This window comes from Pelodiscus sinensis, chromosome 3 (genome assembly GCF_049634645.1).
Source record: "Pelodiscus sinensis isolate JC-2024 chromosome 3, ASM4963464v1, whole genome shotgun sequence".
Taxonomy (NCBI): Eukaryota; Metazoa; Chordata; order Testudines; family Trionychidae; genus Pelodiscus; species Pelodiscus sinensis.
This window is the reverse complement of record NC_134713.1, coordinates 194,568,427-194,589,880: the sequence shown is the minus strand read 5'-3', so window position 1 is coordinate 194,589,880 and position 21,454 is coordinate 194,568,427. Positions and strand designations below refer to the sequence as shown.

General features: G+C 47.2%; 1 protein-coding gene across 5 annotated transcripts in view; it reads right to left on the bottom strand.

Moving 5' to 3' along the window:
- The window catches only part of SLC24A3 (solute carrier family 24 member 3), a 341,570-nt gene that overhangs the window by 70,672 nt on the left and 249,444 nt on the right, over positions 1-21,454 (bottom strand). For all 5 annotated transcript variants that reach the window (XM_075925771.1, XM_075925773.1, XM_075925774.1 and 2 more), the window contains 2 exons: positions 14,551-14,635; positions 11,726-11,829 (listed from right to left, as the gene is read on the bottom strand). In XM_075925771.1, coding sequence (XP_075781886.1) covers positions 11,726-11,829; positions 14,551-14,635 — 189 coding nt within the window. The remainder of the gene's footprint in view (positions 1-11,725; positions 11,830-14,550; positions 14,636-21,454) is intronic.

Below are 21,454 nucleotides of genomic sequence, written 5' to 3'. Positions count from 1 at the left end.
TCTGGGGGGGGGGGTTCCCTAGAGCTGAGCATGTGAGTGGGTAGGGGGCAAGCGTGAGGCTCCCCAGATGGATTGTCAGATCCACCTGAAATTCTCATTTTAGAAATGGATTTTATGCCCAATGCCTCTGAGGCAGTTATCGGGCCTGTCTGTGCTGGGGGAGAGGGCACGAAGGGCTCAGTGATGCAGAGGAGGTGCCTCCATTCTCAGTAGCACAGTTAGAAGCTCCCCACATTGAATAAAGGCATAGGGGACTTCCCCTTCTAGGGACCATCATCTCCTCAAACCCACCATTATCCCCGAGCTGGTCAGCGGCCTGCACTGCTCACACAGCTCTGCACTGCAGCCATGGAGGAAGTTCAGTAGCCCAGACTCACTCAGTAGCTCCATGCTAGGTGGGGTCAGCTACCGACCTGCTGGGTAACCTTAAGTGATGTCAAAGCCACATGCCTCAGTTTCCCTATCAATAAAATGGGGCTAATGATACTGACCTCCTCTCAAAAGAGTTTTGAGTCCCACTAAGGAAAAACAATGGCAGGCCCAGATATTATCATTGTCAGTCGGTATGGTGCTCAACTAATGGGCTGGCAACCATCCACTTTTCCCAAGGATAACAAGCTGGTTGTGTGTTTTTAATTCTGAAATATTTTGAGGACATTTTGTTCCCCAAAAGCCCCAACAAAACTAACAAATTTATAAAAGTTTTTAACCTCTTTTTTCAAGTACCTTTAACCACAAGACCCTATTAAACGCATCTGGACAAAACTCTTTCTAGGTGGCTTTGATTCCAGCTTTGAAAAACAAATTTGAAGCTGGCTTGCTAACGTTGGCTCCTTTACCACATTTATTTCAGTTAGCAAGAAAGAGAGAGAAGGTGAGCCAGGTGACTTTTTTTATTGGACCAAGTTCTGGTGGGGAGAGAGACAAGCTTTTGAACTTATGCAGAGCCCTTTTTCAGGTCTGGAAAATGTACTCAGAGTGTCCCAGTTATAAATATAGTCCTGTGAATATAAACTCATTTCTCTGGGGTGAAATCAAAACAAGACCTCATGCTGTGTGGCCAGACTCGGTCCTCACAAGTCCGTGAGACAGCAGTGCGAGCTGCGTTCATGGAGCCAAGGCAGGAGCTGCGTGCATGTTGTTCCTTATTTGTTTGTGGTGGCATTGCTCACTCATGTAACTAAACCCTTGTCTATATTAACTCCTGCCATCAATCTAATCTACATCTTGTCAGCTCCGCAAACAGGGTAGCTGAAACTCACAATGTTACTGCGGTGTCTTGTGTGCAATAAGGTCAGAGGGACTGCTCCCCTGTCGATGCTGGCTACTCTTCCTGTCCCTGTGGAGTACCTGTGTGGATGGGAGAGTGCTTGGAGATTGATTTACCGTGTCTAAATAGACACGACGAATCTACGGCCAGCAGATCGGTCAGTGTAGTGTTTATCCTTGGCATTACTTAGTGGAGACAAACCTTAAGTGATGACCCCTGACCTAAAGAGCTTCCAGTCTGAGGCCCTGATTTTTTATGGTATTTAGGAGCCTAACGCCCACTGATTTCAACAGAAGTTAGGCACCTGATATGATGAAAAGAAATCAGACCCGTAGGCATATACTTCAATCTGTCTATGTTCAGAACAGCATTAGAACACAGACAAAGTTCCATTGTGCCTTTTAGTTTACCGTAAGGTCAAATCGACTGCCAATTGCATTTAGAGATGAGTAGAGCCCTGTGTGGAGACAAAACTGGTGTCTGCAAAATTCGTGGATATCCACATCCACATCGATAGATGCGGATATCCATGGATATAAGGCAGATACCCGCAGGTTTGCAGGGCTCTAGTGATGAGAACCGTTACCTATTCATGAACAGTGTACTACTGAAAATGTTGTAATTAAAATGAATTCTTTAAAAGAATCTGATTGTGATTTGTGGCACTTTTTTACATGCCACTGCTCCCGTAAAAGGGCTGTAGGGGAAACACATCTCTGGCCTGCTGGTTGACTAAACAGCAATAATAAGAAAGCCACGTCAGTGGACAGGGTGGGAGTTGGAGTTTGGAATCATGCTCTAAAAACCGGCTGGCCCAGGACTGAAAAGGCAATAGCTTTATTGTCACTTGAACTGTTTATCTGTGGAGACCTTCATAGCAGGAACCACTGTGAACCTGACTTTGCTAACTCATACACACACATGCATTCTCATTGCTGCTAACGGGGCTGCTGGTGTAAACCCTCACCTGAATAAGGGTTAGTGGGATCAAGGCAGGAGAGGAGCAAAGATTTTGGAGAGAGAGAGAGACAGAGACAGAGACCGAGTGTGTGTGTGTGTGTGTGTGTGTGTGTGTGTATTTTTAAGATCCAGAGAGGTGTTGATGTTTGCGCAGCACAAAGACTGTATTAACCGTTCCCTTTAATAAAATATGCCATCAAACTAGGGAGGGCTACACGGAGGAGATATGTAATTATCCTTGTACTTACTTGGTTTTCATTATTCTTTGTACTGAAGTAGCACCTAGAAGCCCTAGGCTGGACCAGGATCACATCTGCGAGGTCAGTGAGGGACAAGCTAGACTGGTGGCCCCACTATCTCATGAGTGGCCCACTATCTCCATGGCTGCGAGATGGTTTCCTGGTACAGGGTAGCTTTGCTAACAGCCCTTGCACGCCTAGAGTTTGCGGAGGTGCGGGTGGAACCATAGCAGTGCTGTGATGGGACACGGGGGAGGGGGGGGGGCGGGGCACGGTGATCGCAATGTTGTGTGCAATCCCATGTGCCTCAGCTTCACGTGCCTTCAATTGAAGTGCTTGTCATTTCTGGAATACTGGTAGGAAAAAGAAAACCCTACAAGGATGGGAACCAGCAAAATCTGGCAACTCTGTGTGTGGGCAACGGTAAACCAAGTGTCTTGTGGGCCGTACACAGATCCCCAATGGGCGGCAGGTTGCCCACCACTGTGCGAGGGGCACAAACGCAACAGACATGCCCCAAATGCCCTTACATGGTAAGTACGTCACAACATGCTAGGCGCTGCCCAGACGTAAAGGAAGGTTCCTGCGCTGAAGATCTCACCGTCTACTAGAAGGTGGCGGGGCAACAGGGCAGCACATCCAGGAAACTGGCCACGTCTTGACCATTCGAAGCCAGACCGCTGCCCTGTCAAATGGGTCATCGCTTTAGTGGGATGAATGTGAGGAACTGCCCACCAACGAGAGGGGAGTGTTCACAGGCTGACCAGCATATAAGACATCCGAGAAGCTACAGCCACGTGATCATTTCAGAACTGTGGCTGCACCTGTGCTGTAATCATGTAGCTTAGGTCACAGCACTCCGGAGCTAGATCAGCAGCCCTGGATGACTCATGTGCAATTTACTATACAGAGGTTTGTTGAAACTGCTTAGTTGGGTCCTAAATTAACTCCCCCATAGCAAACTAAACCCATCGTAACAGAGAATTCCTTCGTCAACCAGTGATGATTGGAAACAGAGAGAACTGTCTCTTCCGCAAGCGCTGCCGTGCAGTTAAAACCAGTTCTGATCACATCTAAGGCACTGAAGCACATGGATTTGCCATGTGCAATTGTCTAATGATTCAGTCGGGCACTGCAATGCACAGTCATATGGCAACATGATGAAGTGGGTGGCCTGATGCCAATTTACACTCGCCAATGATGTGATCCGTTTGTATTGGTCACTAGTTTTTGGTGGCTGCACAAGTCCCTTCAAAGCCTTCATCTCATTCCCTAGAGCAAAACGGACCACGGAAAAGATTAACCACTTCGCTTCCCACATTCAACACCATCAAGAATCATGAGCTTGTTCAATAGTGCAGTGGCACAGACACACTGTAGCTGGATATGCCAAGCATTTTATCGATAGAAAATCAGCACCTTCCCTGACCAGCCTGAGGATTCCTTGGCTGGATCTGAGCTGTGCTTCCTGGCCCAGGGATTCTCCCCTGTAAATCAGATGCCACAGGGGATGCTGTAAGGGGAAGCTATCAAGCCAGGTAGAGGGAGATTCACATACAGCAATACATTCTGAATGAAAAGCAGGCACTTAAAAGTGATGGGCCTAGTACTGGGATGGCCCTTATGTGGCTGTAATAAGGAACGGAATAAGGGTTTTTATGAGAAGCACGTAGTCTCACTAAGGGTGTGTCTACATAGCACCGTTATTTCGAGATAACTAGCGTCTATACAGCCATTCTGTTATTTCCAAATACTTTCGAAATAATGGATGGCTTATTTTGAAATTTGTAAACCTCATTCTACGAGGAATAACGCCTATTCCGAAATAGCTATTTCGAAATACGGCGTGTGTAGACGCTCCACCGCTGCTATTTCGAAATAGCCCCTCACCAGGGCCATTCTAAGTAATTCCTCCCTAGTGCCTCCTGGGGCTCTAAATTGTGGTAGCACGAACATTAGGGAAGCCTGCCTCGGACTAGTTTTAAGGCTTCCCTGCAGTGTAATGTGCTATTTTAAAATAAGCTATTTTGGAATAACTATTCCGAAATAGCTTATTTTGAAATAAGTGTGCAGTGTAAACGTACCCTAAGAAAAACAATAAGGAGGAAAAGGTGCTGGAAACCGAGAACGATGCAATAAACCAAAATGCTGAAACTTTTCCTAATTTGCAGCCCCACAGGTTCAGTTATCCCATTGGTACAACTGTATAATAACAGAGGTCAGCAGTATGACTCAGAGGGGAGTTCAACCCACTGTCCATACTGACTATTCTTATCTGCTACATCCCCACAAGTGAACACTAATGTCAAGGAGGGGTGGATTAGCTGGTTAATTCCTCCATTTGAAGCTCATACGAACACGGTGGGACTGAAATTGGCATAGAAAAGTGGCCGTATAAAGGTCCATTTCCCTCACTTTCACCAGACACATGTACTGTAGGCCATGTGAAGAGGCTTCTGAGATTTGTGAGCTAACAGCAAGCCCAGAGGACTGCTCTCATTTTCTTCTGATACATATAAACTGGCTTGGAAGATCTTTTACAATATGCAGCAAACATTTCAATACTGGATACAATTGGCAAAAGTCTTAACTGTGGCTATGTTTACCCCAAAATACTCTGTTCTCCAGCAGAAATGGCAAAACTGTATCCTCGGTCACATTTACAAAGTCTTGCAAAAGTCTAGGGTGTTTCAAAAGCACTCAGTGTTGGATTAACTCTGCTTCCATTTAGGGGATGGTCAAACTTCCACTCACTGCAATGGAAGAAGAGTTAGGCCAAAATGGAGCACTTTTCGAAAACCCTTCCACTGAAGTTCTACCTACCCCCTCCCAAATTCTCACAACCTGGAAATAATAGTTCACTCTGCAACGGCTCTTTCATTTGAGGGTTTCAAAGAGCTTTGGAAAGTCCCGGTCAGTATTGCTTCATAAAGTAGGTATAAACAGTAACTTCAGGACTGCCCTGAACATGGCCCCTCATTTCAGTTTCCCTTTTGGGTCCCTACTAACTCCACATGAACTTTTCCTCCAATCCACCAGCAGCCGTGATTAACCAACATTGAGCGCAAACAGCCCAAATGCCAGTCCCTGTCCCCCAGGGCTTGTGTTCTTTAAAACCCAGCTTCATTCTCACCTTCCCAGCATCTCTCGCCACACCTGGACTCTTTAACCATCCTCTTCTGTCCCTCTGCCAGGACTGTGCCCGGCCCTTCCTTCTGGGCCACCAGCCCCCTCTTACCAGCAAGAACTCACACAGCTTCTCTGCTAGGAGTCTGTCACGGCTCCTCTGGGGCCCTGCTCTCTGGCAGAGATATTAGCAGGGAACCTCCCCTCTTCCCTTCAGTCCTCTGTAGCTCTTTGCTCCAGCTCTCTGGCTTAGAGCTGGCAGGCATCTTTCTCGGTCACTCCTGCTCCTACCAGCTTCAGCCCTCTGGCCCTGGCTTTGTGGGATGGGGACATCAGCCGACAAATCCTCCTTATGCTCCCCTGCTTCCAGGCCTCTCCCAGACACCCACTTCTCTCTCTAGGATCTGAGCTTGCCTGACTGACTCAGTCTCCTCTAACACTCTCTCTCACCAGGTCTCTTAGGGCTTGTCTACACTAGGGAGAAGATTGATGCTGCCTCAGACAATCTTCCAGAGTTCGAATTAACCAGGGCCAGCCCACAATATTTTGGCACCTGAGGCGGGGAGCTCAAATGACGCCCCCACCCCTCCTCGAATGGGCCAAAACTTTTCTAAACTCTGGGTCCTAGTGGCGACCCCCACAGTCTGGCACCGGAGGCGGCCGCCTCAGATCGCCTCATGGTAAGACCAGCCCTGGAATTGGCGGGTCTAATAGAGACCTACTCATTCGAACTGCGAGGGCGCTGGTAGTTCTGCTCCTCACGAGGTGTAAGGAAAGCCAACAGGAACATTTCCTCCCTTTGACCTCCCACTGCGTGGACGGCACCAAAACACCATTTAAAATACCTCAGCGCCAGCTACGTAATTAGCATAGCTGGACTTGCACATCTTCAGTCAACTTTCCCCTTTAGTACAGGCCTGGCCTTACAGCCTCGCCCCTCAGGTGCTGACCATCCTCTTAACTGGCCCGGCACATGGATTGGAACAGGAAAGTGGAGCCAAACTTCATTTAATGGGTCAGCTACCCAGTCACGGTAAGTTACACCTGGTTCCCTTGCAGGTCAAAACCCTTCAGCAAACAACGGTTAAAGGCCCGATATTTTAGGGTGTTCAAGGTGCCTAACTTCTACTGAAATCAATGCGAGTTAGCCCCCTAAAGAGCTTTAAAGCAAAAAGGAGAGCTCCTCGCTTCTAGCTCTGCAGTCATTAGACCACACCCAAAATAACTTAGTGTAGGCCACATCCCTACTGAACTTCTGAAATGTATCGGGTGTTGGAGGAGGGAGACAATTATGGGGACATTTTGCCCTGGTCTACTTCAAATTTATTTCAAAATAACTAGGGGAGCGTCCACACTACCAAGCCTGTTATTTCGCTGGTTATTTCTAAATAATAACTCTTGCTTGTCATGAGGAATAATGCCTATTTTGAAATAGTTATTTCAGGAGTTATTATTTCGAGATAGCGTCTTTTGAAATAGATTCCTAGTATAGACCTGCCCTTTGGTTCTAAGTCCTGTGTCTTAAAAAAAAAACAAAAAACAAGGAGTTTTCAAAACATTGTCATTTTTTTCTGGACTCCCAAATGTCTTGCCATCTAAAATTCTGGTTAGTGGCTGTGTTTGCTGAGGCGGTTTAAGACTGGTGGACAACAGTGCCAGGAAATACAGCGAAAAGAAAATGTTTTGTTATGCCTAGGTCATCGTTTTGCGCAGTTAATCCCCATCTGTTTGAATGTTGTTCGTGGCAACCTGACTGAAGAAAAATTCCTACTGATTACACAAGAACACCTGCGGGGAACATTGCTCAATGCCCTGGGAAAGCTTTGGTAATTAATAATGGGCTTGAATCACATGGGCTTTCACAGTATGAGTTACAACAGTGCCTCTTAAACACGGAGCACACTTCGCGAACTTTCAGCTGCACGTTCTTTTAGGGAATCTAACAATAGAGAATGCCCACTTCACAACTTATCCAAGGACTCTTCCTAATAGTGAAAATATGCAGTTCCACCTGGAAAATGCTCATAGTTAATACATGCCAGATTTCAGACCTTCTGGTGAAAATATAAACTCCCTGCCCACTTTCTCGAACTGATACAGGCATCTAATCCCCTCTTCTCTGTTTGGGCTTTCAGATTTAGTTGTCCCACTGCCTTGTACTACCTGCACTATTGTCCTTCTCTTCCCCTTTGTAGACAGTGACATTTCAAAGATCACCTTAAAGAATATAAAAATATTTGGCATTTCTGCAAGCTGCAGTACTCAGCTATTTAATTACAGGGAGTCAATCACCTGTCTAATTCAGACAGGAATCTCACAACTTAATTATTTTAAGTTGGGATGGATAACTCGGAAAGTCTCCAATAGTCTGACATGTGAAAAGCATTCAAAAAATAATACCAAGAGTTGACAGCACCACTTTCAACGATACAAACATTTAGAGTAGAATAAAGAATGAGAGGAAGATCAAAGACGGGATATAGTAATCTATTTGATAGAGGATGTAAATCATCAACAGCACTGTGTCAGTGTATCAAATACAACAGCATCTTTTATCGCTGAGCGAATTTCATTCCCACCTACCAAGTGGCCGAGCCATAAGGATATGTCTCCGCTGCAACTGTGACCGAGGGCTTATTTACCCTGGCACGTTCTATTGGCAGAAAGTGCCTTTTGGCGACAAAACAGCGAGAGCGTTTACACTGCAATGCAACTTCTGTCGGGAAAAATACCCAGTTTTGGCAACAAAAAACTTGCACCCTGGTGAGAGACTTTTGTCTTTTCCTCTCCCTTTATTGTCAGCAAAGGGCCAGTGTGGACTCTGCTGTTTGTTTTGTCCAGAGAACTGGCTTCCACCAGTATCTCACAAAGCCTGGCTGTGTTCAGTGTTTAGTGATCTCTGCTGCCCTGCAGGCATGTGCCCCTCCCCCTTCAAAGCTCCGGGATGTATCTGACAGCTGAGTAAGCTCCTCCATTTAGAGTGCAAACAAAGAACAAATCATTGGAATGCTTCTGTTCTGTCTTGCACTAGGAACACAGCGGCAGGAAGACTGGGCTGGAGAGACGGCTGTTCTACTTTGCCATTCCTTAGCAGAGAGAGCTCACAGAGCTACAAGGGAACCCGAAAAAGCACGGGGATCAGCTCTGCCTTCCCACAACACTTCACTGTGGGATGCTTACCCACACTGCTCTGCTCTTATCTGTCGACAGGACAGCTTGCAGTGCGGCCAGGAACTGCTGACAATTGGAGGCAGAAAAACTGGTTTGACTAGTTTTCACTTTTGTATGTAGACAACATTTTTCATCACCAAACCTCCCCAGTGTAGACATAGCCTGTCACTGCAACACATGCAGATTTACTCAAGATAGCACTGATATAGGTAGCTCAAAGCTAGCTCAAGTAACAATTGCAGTAAAGTTGTGCTGTTACAGGTGACTGCATGAGCTAGCCCTGCCTACCCAGGACTCTGGTACATACGTGATTGGCTGCTGCCTCACTGATTCTGTTAACTGAGCTAGCTTTGACCTAGGTAGCTCAAAACTAGCTTGGACGTAGCCTCGGAAGCTGCAGTTGCCCCCCTCAATTGCAGCGTGGGCATACCCTAAGTATCCATCCTGGGTCTTAAAGCAAACACAAACATTAAGGCTGTCATTTGCAAAAGCCACCCTGTGGATGATCTGAACAATGATTAATTTGAAGAAGAATTAGGTGTCCTCCTCTCATAGGCAGCTTTGAAAACCACTGACATTTGCAGATTCTTTTGAACTTTGTGCTCAGTTGGGTTTTTATTTATCAGAGGAAGAAGTGGAAGAATGGGGACAGCATCCATAAAATGGAAAGGCTAGCAGCTGGGCTGTGAGGTTTTGAGTTCTGTGGAAGCGTCCTGATTAAAGATGTTAAGGAGTAGTTGACTAGTTGATTCCCCCCACCCTTTGCTGCCACTATCAGATACCTCCCCCCCCTCAATTGTAGCTACTCCATGCTGGTGCTTCCACTTTGAAATACACAAGAGTCCCCGCTGGGCATACCCACTAGGGAACTCATGTGCATTTCAAAGTAGGCACCCACATGCAGCCCCAAGTCAGTGGAACTTCCCAGGCTGTACGCCAAGTTTCGCATTCCTCCTTTGAAATGTACAAGAGCCCCAATGGGAAATTCCATCAACTACTCGACTAGTCAATTAATTGTTAGTTAACATCCCTAGTCCTGATAATGGTAGAATCAAGGCTCTTCTTTTGGCTTTCCTGACAACCCAGGTGGCGTGGAAAATGCTAGCTCCCCATGGCTGGTCAGCCTGGTGCTTCCTATTTACCAGTTTGGGATCACTGTAGCAGCAGCTGGACCCCTTTTGATTAGGGCCAGATTGGGATTAGGGATATAAGTAACTAATCGACTAGTTGAGTAGTTGCTTTCCCCCTTGCTGCCTCTATGAGAAAGAGGCAGTAAGTGTGGGGGGAAAGAGGAAGGGGTGATGGTGGGAGCCAGCTTAAAAGCCAGTTCCCCCCTGCTCCAGCTCCATGGGAGGGGGTGGGGCACAGCAGCAGTGTTCCACCGTAGAAATGTACAAGAGGCCACACTAGGGCTCTTGTAAATTTCAAAGCAATAGCAGTGCATGGAGCCTGGGGCTCAGAGTTCCTCCATGTGGCGCTTCTGTTTTGAAATGTACAAGAGCCCCAGCACTGTCTGATCATATGAGAAGACCAAGCTATTCTTCGACATTATTTTTTAACTGGAGCGAGGTGCTGCCCAGCCATTGTGTTCTTGTTGCTGTAGGAAGAGACGTTTCTTTGTAAGAGGCAAGATCTGTGTAAGAGGCGAGATCTGCGCTCATGACGCTCCATAGGCAAGGTCTCTCTGCTGAGAGAGCTCAACCCTCTCCCTCATGAACATTCCCGGCAAGCACAGCTGTTGTTTAAGATGCCAGTACAGCTGACATGCAGCTGCTTGTAAGATGCTGCCGGAAAGATATATTCCTAGCATTCGCTGCATTCCTTCTACGACTTCAGATGTGTTTTAGCGACTAGGCCGGGACTTCTCACCCAAGTTATCTTTGTGGGAAGCTCCCTCTGGGTATGCTTACACTACAGAGGAAGATTGAAGCTGCTGCTCTCGATCTTCCAGATTTTGTATTAGTGGCTCTAGTGAAGACAGCTAACTCAAAGTGAGAGGGGTGCTCCAGTTGATGCTGGTAACCCTACTTTCACAAAGAGTAAGGGAAGTCGAAGGAAGAGTGTTTTCCCTTCAACTTCCTGCAGTGTAGACAGCGCCACAAGCCAAGTTAAGCGACTTTGACTTCAGCTACACAATTAAAGTAGCTGAAATTGTGTATCTTAATTTGCCTTTGTCCTGTAGTATAGACATACCCTCTTTGTTATGTGGGTCTCATCCACACAGTCTATATACTACCTGTATGGCCCTCAAGGTGTCACATGGACTGCAGCCGGGTGCTGATTGGCCTGCAAGTGGCCCGTTGGCTGCAGGCTGGAAACCACTGGCGGTGGCGTTGATGCTGAGGGAGTGGTTATCAATATCTTTGTATGAAATGGTGAGAAACACAAAAGTTATCTCCAATCCACCCTCAAAGACATTACCGGCTCCTGATTTGGTCATGTCACAGCTGGTGACAGAGAAGCCTCAATTAGCCTGCACTACATGACGAGAGCATTGGAGGAGAATATCAACGAAGAGCAAACACAGGGAAGAAGGGCAAGGGGGACGTATTTCTTTAGGCCATTAGGTTCAAGCTCTAAAATACCTCTCCTGCACTCTATTTTCCTTCCCCCTTTGTAAAACGGTGCTGGGGGATGGTCTTCAGATCAGTTGCTCCTTCCACGAAAGTCAAGGCTCAAAACTTGCAGGAAATTTAGCTTTTCCTTTCTCCCTGATTTGTTTCTGAATCGGCTACTTTGGCAGCAGCGTTGCTTACCTGCAGTTCCCTTCCACAGTGCTGCTGTTGTCCTCAAAGCAGCCTTCAGACCCCCAACTAAGCAAAGCTCCCTTGCGTTTTGCACACCCATATCTCGCCCCCAAACGGAGAAGCTCAGTCTGCGTGAGCTGCTGATTTGCACTGGTTTTTTTGCTGGGATATATGGAGAGCCAATGGAACTAGAACTTGGGAGCTGCTCTTACCTGTCCTGCGAAAAGGCCGCACACGCCAATGATGCAGAGAATGTTGAACACGGCAGAGCCAACAATGGTTCCAACTCCTACGTCTCCTTTTGTTATAAACACACCTGAAAAACAAGTTCAAAGCCAACTGTGTAACTCGGACGCAAAGGGATCCTACTAAGAAAACCTGCACCCCTTTGTTGTGTATAGTAGAACCTCAGAGTTACAAACACCTCAGGAAAGGAGGTTGTTCTTAACTCTGACACGCTCAGAACTCTGAATAAAAAGTGTATCACAACTGAGCAAAGACTCAATACAGCTCAGAAACTTTGCTATGCAGAAGAAAAATGCTGCTTTAAACCATCTTAATTTTAATTCAACAAGCACAGAAACTGTTTCTTTATGTTGTCAAATCTTTTTAAAACTTTCCTGTTATTGCTGGTAATTAATATTTAACACAGCACTGTACTGTATTTGCCTCTTCCTCCCCCACCTTTGTTGCCGCCTGACTGCGTGCTCCCAGTTCTCAATGAGGTGTGTGGTTGATCGGCCCATGAGTAATTCTGGTATTTGTAACTCTGAGGTTCTACTGTACCTGGATCTTGGGTATTTTGCTTGATTCAGCCCACACTGACTCTAAGGGCATGTCTACCCTGCATGGGTATTTCAAAATGAGTTATTTCAGAATAATAACTCCCAAAATAACTATTTCGAAATAGCACGTCCACACTACAGGGAAACCTCGTAAATTGTACAAGACAGGCTCCCTTCATGTGGATGTGTTACCTGGCTTTGGCGCCCAAGGAAGCACTGGGGAGTAATTACTCTGAATGGCGCTGGGGAGAAGCTATTTCAAATAGCAGCAGTGGAGCGTCCACACTCCTGATATTTCAAAACAGCAATTTCGAAATAAGCGTTATTCCTCATGAAATTAGGGTTTACTATTTTTAAATAAGAATCCCATTAATTCTGAAATAATTTTGAAATAATGGACTTGCTGTGTGGATGTTCGCCTTGTTAGTCTGAAACAATGTGATTTATTTCAAAATAATGCTGTAGTGTAGACATGCCCAAGTTTAATAGGACAAGTTGTAGAGGAAAGTAAAGGGTGAATAAGGAGGCAGAATCTGGCTCTTTCATGGGATTAGAGAAAACATGTGTTATCAAAAGTGTTATGGTAATGGGTACCATAGAAATAAAAGTTTGCAAATAATCAATAAAAGCAACGAGGAGTCCTGTGGCACCTTATAGACTAACTGAAGTGTAGGAGCATAAGCTTTCGTGGGCAAAGACCCACTTCGTCAGATGCATGTCTGACGAAGTGGGTCTTTGCCCACGAAAGCTTATGCTCCTACACTTCAGTTAGTCTATAAGGTGCCACAGGACTCTTCGCCGCTTTTGCAGATTCAGACTAACACGGCTACCCCTCTGATACTTGACAAATAATCAATAATCACTCAATGGCACCTGCTGGCTATCGGTACCCAACGGGTATTGTGTATAACTAAGTAGTGACCTGACAAGGTTAGAACTCGGTCCCACCTGAACTGCCCAATCATGCTGTAACCATCTTACAACGCTGACGTTGTTACTATAGCATGGTCCCTGAGTCGGTCAATATTAGGTTAATTGATTTTAAGACCAGAAGGGAACCCCTATGATCATGTAATCTGACCTCCAGTATCATGCAGGCCATAGGACTTCCCGGAACTAATTCCAGTTTCAGGACCAATAGGTGTGGAGGAAGGACAGATTATCTTTTAGGAAAATGTCCAATCTGGAGTAAAGTATTTCCAGGGATGGACAATCTCCCACAATCCTCGGTAAGTTGTTCCAGTGGCTAATCGCTCTCTTGCTGCACAGATGGGTATAAACAGGGCTAGACACTTCCCTCAATGTAGACAGTTTACAGCATGAGTCTCGATCCAAATTCCCTGTCCCCAATGGCCACAGGAACCACCACTAGGCTTGTGCTAACACCAGTGGAGAACCAGGGTTGAAACGAGCCAGTTCTGCTGATGAGGAACCAACTGTGGAGAAGAACGAAGCCCCTCGCGCTCGAGCATTGTGGCAATAGGACCCTCCATCTTGCCCCGGACGCTGGGTGCTGCTGTGAGGGCACCCCCTTTGTTCTATTCTACAGGCTTTTATACGGTGGTCATCCACGGCGCCTCTGTGCACCCTCTAGCAGTGGCAACATGGCCACGCAGCCGTCTCTCCGTCTGGTGGGAGGAAGGACAATTTTTTAAAGCCCTCAGCTAATCCCTCCCTAGGAAGGTTTTGACTCGGCAGCTTCAGCAGCCGCCAGCCCTAGCAGCATGCCCTTATGTGCCTCACCGACAGAGCCAGGGATTTCTCAGCACGATCTTGGAAGAGAAGGAGATGCGGGTGGGGTATGCAGGAAAGCTGCTTGCGCGGATCGCCACCTATCCAAAACAGGACCAAAACGTAACCACCCCCGCTGATCTGCACTAAAATGTCCATCTGCCCTGTAATGGATCAACATAGCCCCTCAACACAGTTAAAACCCATTGTGTGTGTGGGGGGGGGGGGTACAATTTAGTGGCATGTTAATCCATTCACGGTGCGGAGAGCCTGGATGATGCCTGGTGACGCAGACTGTACATAAAACCAGAAATTCAGGTGTTTGTTCTTTCATCAACACTGGGAGATTTTATACAGATAGCTCCTAGACTTAACAAGGCTTTGCCACCACTAATCTTCCATGCGTCCACGGGAGAACAGGTAAAGGCTTATTGTAAGTATGAGAATGACTTGGCAATTCCATCTGGACTTAATACTTTTAAAAGACTGTGTAAAGACGAAATGGGTGGTGAGTTACTTACCTATAACAGATGTAAACAACTCCGGAGCAGAGCTTCCAGCGGCCATAAAAGTTGCCCCAGCCACGTCCTCACTAAGATCCAAGCGCTGCAGGAAAAAATAAAAAATGACATCCATGACAAGAACACTGGCAGGTGAGAAGAAATTCAACTGGAAAGATGAAATTGTCTGAGCAGGAAATTGCGTATATGCTTAAACGGAAACAAGGGAAGCATCAACAGGACAGAGAAGCATTCGCTACCCTGGAGAAATACTGTCCTTTCAATCAAATAAAACAAGATGCCTGCCCCTTCTGATCCCAATCAATGTATATTAGCTGCACCGCACCAGAAGGTATGAGGTCACCCTTTGAGTCACGATTCCTTTCTTGTTTCCAAAGTGTGGTAAATGACAACCCTCTCCATGCACATGTTGTATCACCTGCTTTGGCCAGTACATGGGGAGGGAGCCAAGTCCTTACCCATGAGTATGGGGAGTATGTAAGGCGTGAGTACCCTGGACCCAACGTGCTAGCTTCCCTATATGGGATTTACACAGAAGTGGCTAACTCAATCTTTGCAGATCATCAGGGACTGCCAGTCTCTTAAAATATATATGCTCACCAAACTGGACCTGTAAGAAACCCAAAGCCCAAGTCAGGTATCCATAGACTTAGACATAGGGGGTTGTTTTTACTTAACACAATATGGGTACGTCTAGACTACCGGGTTTTGTCGACAGAAGTTTTGTCGACAGTATCTGTCGACAAAACTTCTGTCGACAAAGAGCGTCCAGACACACTGAGTTCTGTCGACAAAGCAAGCTGCTTTGTCGACAGAACCCTGTAGTCTAGACGCAACCCTACAGGCAATAACACCTTCTGTCGACAGAACTCTGTCGACAGAAGGTGTTATGCCTTGTAAAATGAGGTATACCAGCGTCGACAAAACTGCTGAGTTCTGTCGACGTTATGTCGACAGAACTCAGTGGTAGTGTAGACGCTGGTATAGTTTTGTCGACAAAAGTCCACTTTTGTCGACAAAACTCAGTAGTCTAGACACACCCATATATATCCTGAGAGGAAAAACACTCACAACTGAATACAGATTTCATTGGTGTCACCCTTTTCCAAATAACTTCTTAGATAACAATTTTCTGAATGTGTTCTGCAGACCCACCGTCCCACCAGTACGACCTACAGTTCAGTAAATGGGACCAAGCTATGAAAACGAATTGGCTTAGGTGGTACCTCCCATTGCTTTATGCAAAGAGACTATAAAGCAAGCCCGCTGAAGAATGGCCTCGTTTCTATACAATCAGACCTGAAACACACAAGCTGCAGCCCCTGGGTATGGATTGACAGCAGAATGAAGGGCAGTGGAATGTGAAGGGAACACTTTTCAGACCGCACTCGTTCATAACAGCAAAGAGCAAGCAAGCTGACAGGGGATCTAAAAACTTCCTCTATGGGACTTGAAAATAATCCTATAGTGCATTGTATTTTCACCACTAGAATCTCTGAGGTTTCTTCATGAATATTCACCTCAGCAAACTATGTATGCGCCAACGTAGAAAATGAATTTGCTCTGCAAAAAATGCAGAACAAACAACTGAATCCTTAGTTAACAGCTTAATTTTCTCACATGGGTTCCAGATCCCATTAACTCTGCCCCTATGACATGCTAATCACGCAGTGTTACATATATGTTATGGGGTGGCAATGGCAGAAGAGTTGGGTCAGCAGCATCTGGCCTCCATGGGAGGCAGGAAAGCTCAAAAGTGTACTATTGTCATAACGTGTGACAAACTGATTGAACAAAAGCTTTGCTGGACATGAGCTATACAGGACTAAAAATATTGCTAAAAACGTATTTTGGAAGAAAAGATAGAGCTCACAAAGGGCTAGTTTCTTCTGCACCGGACTCAGTGGAAACACAGATACGCTCATCATCTCATACAGCTTGCACCTTGCTGATGCCTTCAGAGGCGGGATAATCAGTCAAGGGATATGCTTGAGTCCTTACTTCCTAGAAACACATTGCTATAACAATGGTTTCCCTGGGAGAGAATCTCAGACAATGTAGTCAAATGGCCACGTGTAAGAGTTGTTGTTGAGTCCTGAGTCACTGCCCCGTGCTCGGGCCTGTACGTCTTAGCCCGGTGGCCCCTTTCAGACCAGGGCCAGAACGTAGGCCAACTAACAAACAATTCCCGCACAATCAAAATGCCAGCCCAGGCCCTGGCTCAGGGTGAGGCAGACAAGTAAACAGTTTCTGCAGCACAAGTGGAGAGGGGGAGACTGCCACCCAAATGCAGGGAGTGGTAGGGGGGACGTGGGCCCTCCCTACTCCACCATGTCCTGGCCCAGGGCCCTAGCAGTGGCAGCCTTGCAGCACTGGGGTCGGCAGGGGATCCACACCGAAGCCCGCTGACCCAGCTTAAAGGGTGATCAGATCCACCTGATCATCTGTTGCTTCCCCTGGGCTACTTCCAGACTCCCCCTCCGGTTGTACCTGTTCCCCTGGTCAGGGCGGGCCCCCAGGGTCTGTATGGTCCCAGTCTAGAGCTAGGGAGAACAGGGTCTCTTCCTCTGGGCTGGGGCCTGGTGGCCTAGGCCAGTCGTCCACCTCAGCCGGTTCCTCAGCCTTCTCAGGGTTGGCCTCCGCTCCCTCCCACAGCCGGCCCCCTACTGAGCTTCTGGGCCTGGCTTTTATACTTCCTGCCCTTCCCCCAGGCTGCTGCGGACTTAATGGTGAGGCTCCAGCTCAGCCCATCCGGGCTCAGAGAGGGGTTCTCCCTCTTCAGGGTCAGTGAGCGGCCATCCCTGCTCACTACACCATGACAAGCAGGGATGTGACAGGTTAACTGTTTACCCAGTAAGCAACACCCTTAACGTGTCTCCAGCTCCCAGGCAACGAGCTAGCAGCAAGGCCGGGAGCAGCGAGCCCTTTCAATAGCAGGCACTGAAAGGGCTCGCAGCTCCCATCTCTGGCTAATGTGATGCCTGAGAGCCGCAGGGGAGGTGTGAGCCCTTTCAGCTCCTGCTATTTAAAGGCCCCGCCCCTTCTGCCCGAGGCCCCGCCCCTTCTGCCCGAGGCCCCGCCCCTTCCGGGGCAGCCCACAACCACTTCAAACATTTTTGAAGTGGCCCCCACTCAAAAATTATTGCCCGCCCCTGAGTTAACTGGTGGGGGCTGGAGTAGCTCCTCACTTGGGCTTGGGCGCCTTTCAGGCAGGGGCTGCTCCGGACGAGTTGGAGCAGCTCCTGCCTGTGGTGGGGAGGCTGCTTCAGCCCAGCCAACCTCCCCCTTTAATCGGTTAATCGGTTCAAAAGCACATTTAACAAGTTAACCAATTACATGGGATTTTACATCCCTAATGACAATCCGGGCAGTACAAAGATGTGGCAAAAGAGGCAAAAATCTATCCCATGGGGTCCACAGAAAGCTCTTCACAGAGAGCTGCGATATCAGTTTGGGGCCTGCAGATGCTACTATAACCCTAATAATAATCCACTTCCGATGCTGATTACACTACACTGGGAAAAGCTATTCTCATTCTGGAATAAGCGTGTCCCTGTGAAGAGCCATTGCGGAATGTTGATTTCCAAGTGTTTGCGAATCTTTAGGCTACAAGAACTTCCCTAATGCGAGCGAATAAGAGTGGGACTTCTTTGCAAGGACGATGTTGTGTAAGTGAGTGAGAGAACCTGCTTCAAATATGCCAAATATACCACATCACCAGGGAGGGTTGCCCATCTGTCACCGTTATTCACCCTGAAATCAGTAGAGCAGCTTTGAGAGCCAGAGATTATTCAATGGGATTTCTTGAGCAGATAATTACTTGGTGTGAGGAAGCAGGGGCAGAATCCAGCACCACACGTGATCCGAACATGTGGTCAAACTATTTCCCCTTTAGTTTGAAAAAGACAGACGGCGAGTGGGCCAGGAGAAAAGGCAGTTGAGACCCTTCCCAAGTGAGCTAGTCCCATGTCCATTTGAATGCTAGCACTGAAGACAATGTCCATGCGTGTGGGAAGTTTTAAAGACAAGTCATTTCAGATTCAGACAAAAATATGGTGGACCAACTGGGAACAAAGGAACGTGTGTTTCTTTCACTGTCACATAACGCGAGAACAGCTTGACGTTGGAAAAAAAGGACTCTGTGTCCCCCAAAAGGTCACCTTTGGGCCGAGAACAAAGATTTTGAAAAAACAACCACCCATGTTTTGGAGCGAGTTAAGACCCCTTTGGTTAATACGTACTGTTAACTTACACCACAATGTTATGGTCTGCACTATGCTCACATCTATCTGATACTTGTTTAACCACGTTCCCTCTTCTCTGCACCATAACTATTTTGCCGACATGGGTCTGTTCCCGTGTCACTCCTTTGATCCTCCAAACCCCATGCGTCCAAACAGTTTTCACGGAGCCGAGGCTGAGCGGCATTTCGATGAACCAATACAGTTCACCAGTCAGATGCCATCAGTGCAGTCAGAGAGAAATGATTTTCCATCTAACCTCCCACACCTCATCCCGCAGCTCAGGAGCAGCTCTGTTTTTAGGAAGATGGATAATTGTGGCTCTACCTCGGGGGAGATCGGCAGGTGTCTTTTCCAATTGACAAAGATCCCCACATGGCAAAGCCAACCTGTATTTTCTACCTGCAGCACAGATTTCGTTGTATGGAACTGGCTTCGGGAAAGACTTGAAGACACTTCAAACATGCGGACCACACTCAACAAATAATTATCTTTCTGTGTTTATTCAAGCTGGGGAAGTACTTATTTTCTAAAATTGCAGTCTGCTGGCCTCAGTCAAAAGGAGATCGTTTCCTTTGCAATTGTTTTCCCTGCTGCTGTACAATTTATAATGGAATTAGAATCTTGCAGGGAGGTCTGAAATCCAAATAAGGGATTGGAGCCTCTGGTAATGTAAATCAACCCTCAGCTCCTGAGGATCTGGCCTAGTGTTTTACACTGAAGTCTGCACTGTGACATGCACATCAGCAGAATTTGTATCATCATTATTGTTATTGTACGTTCCTATTGCAGGCACAGGCCGGTGAACACGGGGCTCCCAATGTAAAATGCTGTAAAACAGTGAACTTGAAAAGCTCTGCCCCAAAGATCGCAGAGTTTAAAAGATAAGCTAGCAGGTGGACGAGGCAGACAGGCTGTTTAGGGTGGGGACAATGGTAGCAAAAGTAACAGGATGTTTGCAATTCTTAGCCAAGCAGGAGGAACATAGATAACTGTCTCTCCATCTGCCTAGTGACGGCACATATGAGGAGATTGCTGCCAGTCTGTTGAATTTTGAATCCAAACCAAAATTTTGTTGTAATCAAGGTCAGCACAGTGGAATCCACATGTGCAGGACCAAAATAGCCCTATTTTGGCCACACTCTGCTCCTGTGAGTGACCTGTTTGCCCCAATGCGATGCAGAGTGGCTTTTAAGCATTATTCGAAACTTGGAAGTTTCTAGTGGTTCAACATTTGCCTGTCAAAGTCAAGATACACCTTAATTTCTCCCATTCCATCCCCCCTACCCCGAACTGGCCAGTGGTACTTTCTCAGAATGTAGAGTGCACACGTTCACGAGAGTTGTAATTTTGCAATTTCTGGGAAAAAATTTAATGTAATCCAGGCTCAAACATATTTTTTATCAGAGGGCTAAAACAATGCAATTGTTGGCCATTTTAATCACTGTATGGTATATTGTAAATTTAGAATTACTATAACCTTTGTTACCGTTGTTCCTAAAGTCCCAGACAAAATTGGGAACTCATTTGCAAGATGCTACATAAGCATATACTAAGTATCTGCCCTGAAGAGCTTGTAAATTAAATAGATAAGACAACCACTAACCTGTGAAGCACAAAAAGACTCAGTCATATGCCCAAGGTCACACAAGAAGTTTATTACAATGCCAGGAACTGACCTTCTGAGTCCCAAATAAGTAATTTAACCAGGGGTATGTCTACACTACAAAGTTAATTCGAACTAACGGACGATAGTTCGAATTAACTTTGATAGGCGCTACACTAGCGCTCCGCTAGTTCGAACTTAATTCGAACTAGCAGAGCGCTTAGTTCGAACTAGGTAAACCTCATTTTACGAGGACTAAGCCTAGTTCGAACTTACTAGTTCGAATTACGGGGTGTGTAGCCCCTTAATTCGAACTAGTGGGAGGCTAGCCCTCCCCAGCTTTCCCTGGTGGCCACTCTGGCCAACACCAGGGAAACTCTATTGCCCCCCTCCTGGCTCCGGACCCCTTAAAGGGGCACGGGCTGGCTACGGTGCCCGTGCCAGGTACAAGCCTGCCAGCACCCAGCCAGCAGACCCTGCACCTGGCACTGCTCGAGCCAGCCACCCGATGCCCCCCAGCCCTCCCCCTCTTCCCGGGACCAGGCTGGCGGCTCCCGGGAGCTTGCCCGGGACCGCAAGAGGCAGGCACCCGCCTGCTCTAGTGCGGACATCGTGGACCTCGTCCATGACCTCCGCACTAGGCACAGGAAAGTGGCCGTCTTGGGCAGGAGAGCTGCCAGCCTGGCCACCCAGGAGTAGGTGTGCATGAAAATCAAGGTGGTCCACTGAGACCCCCGACCCTGAGCCCCGAGCTTACAATGGCCATACTGGGTCAGACCAAAGGTCCATCTAGCCCAGTAGCCTGTCTGCCGACAGCGGCCAACCCTAGGAACCCTGGAGGGGATGGACCGAAGACAGTGACCAAGCCATTTGTCTCGTGCCATCCCTCTCCAGCCTTCCACAAACTTTGGGCAGGGACACCACTCCTACCCCCTGGCTAATACCACTCCATGGACCCACCTCCATGACTTGATCTCACTTCTCTTTAAACTCTGTTCTAGTTCTAGCCTTCACAGCCTCCTGCAGCAAGGAGTTCCACAGGTTGACTATTTGCTTT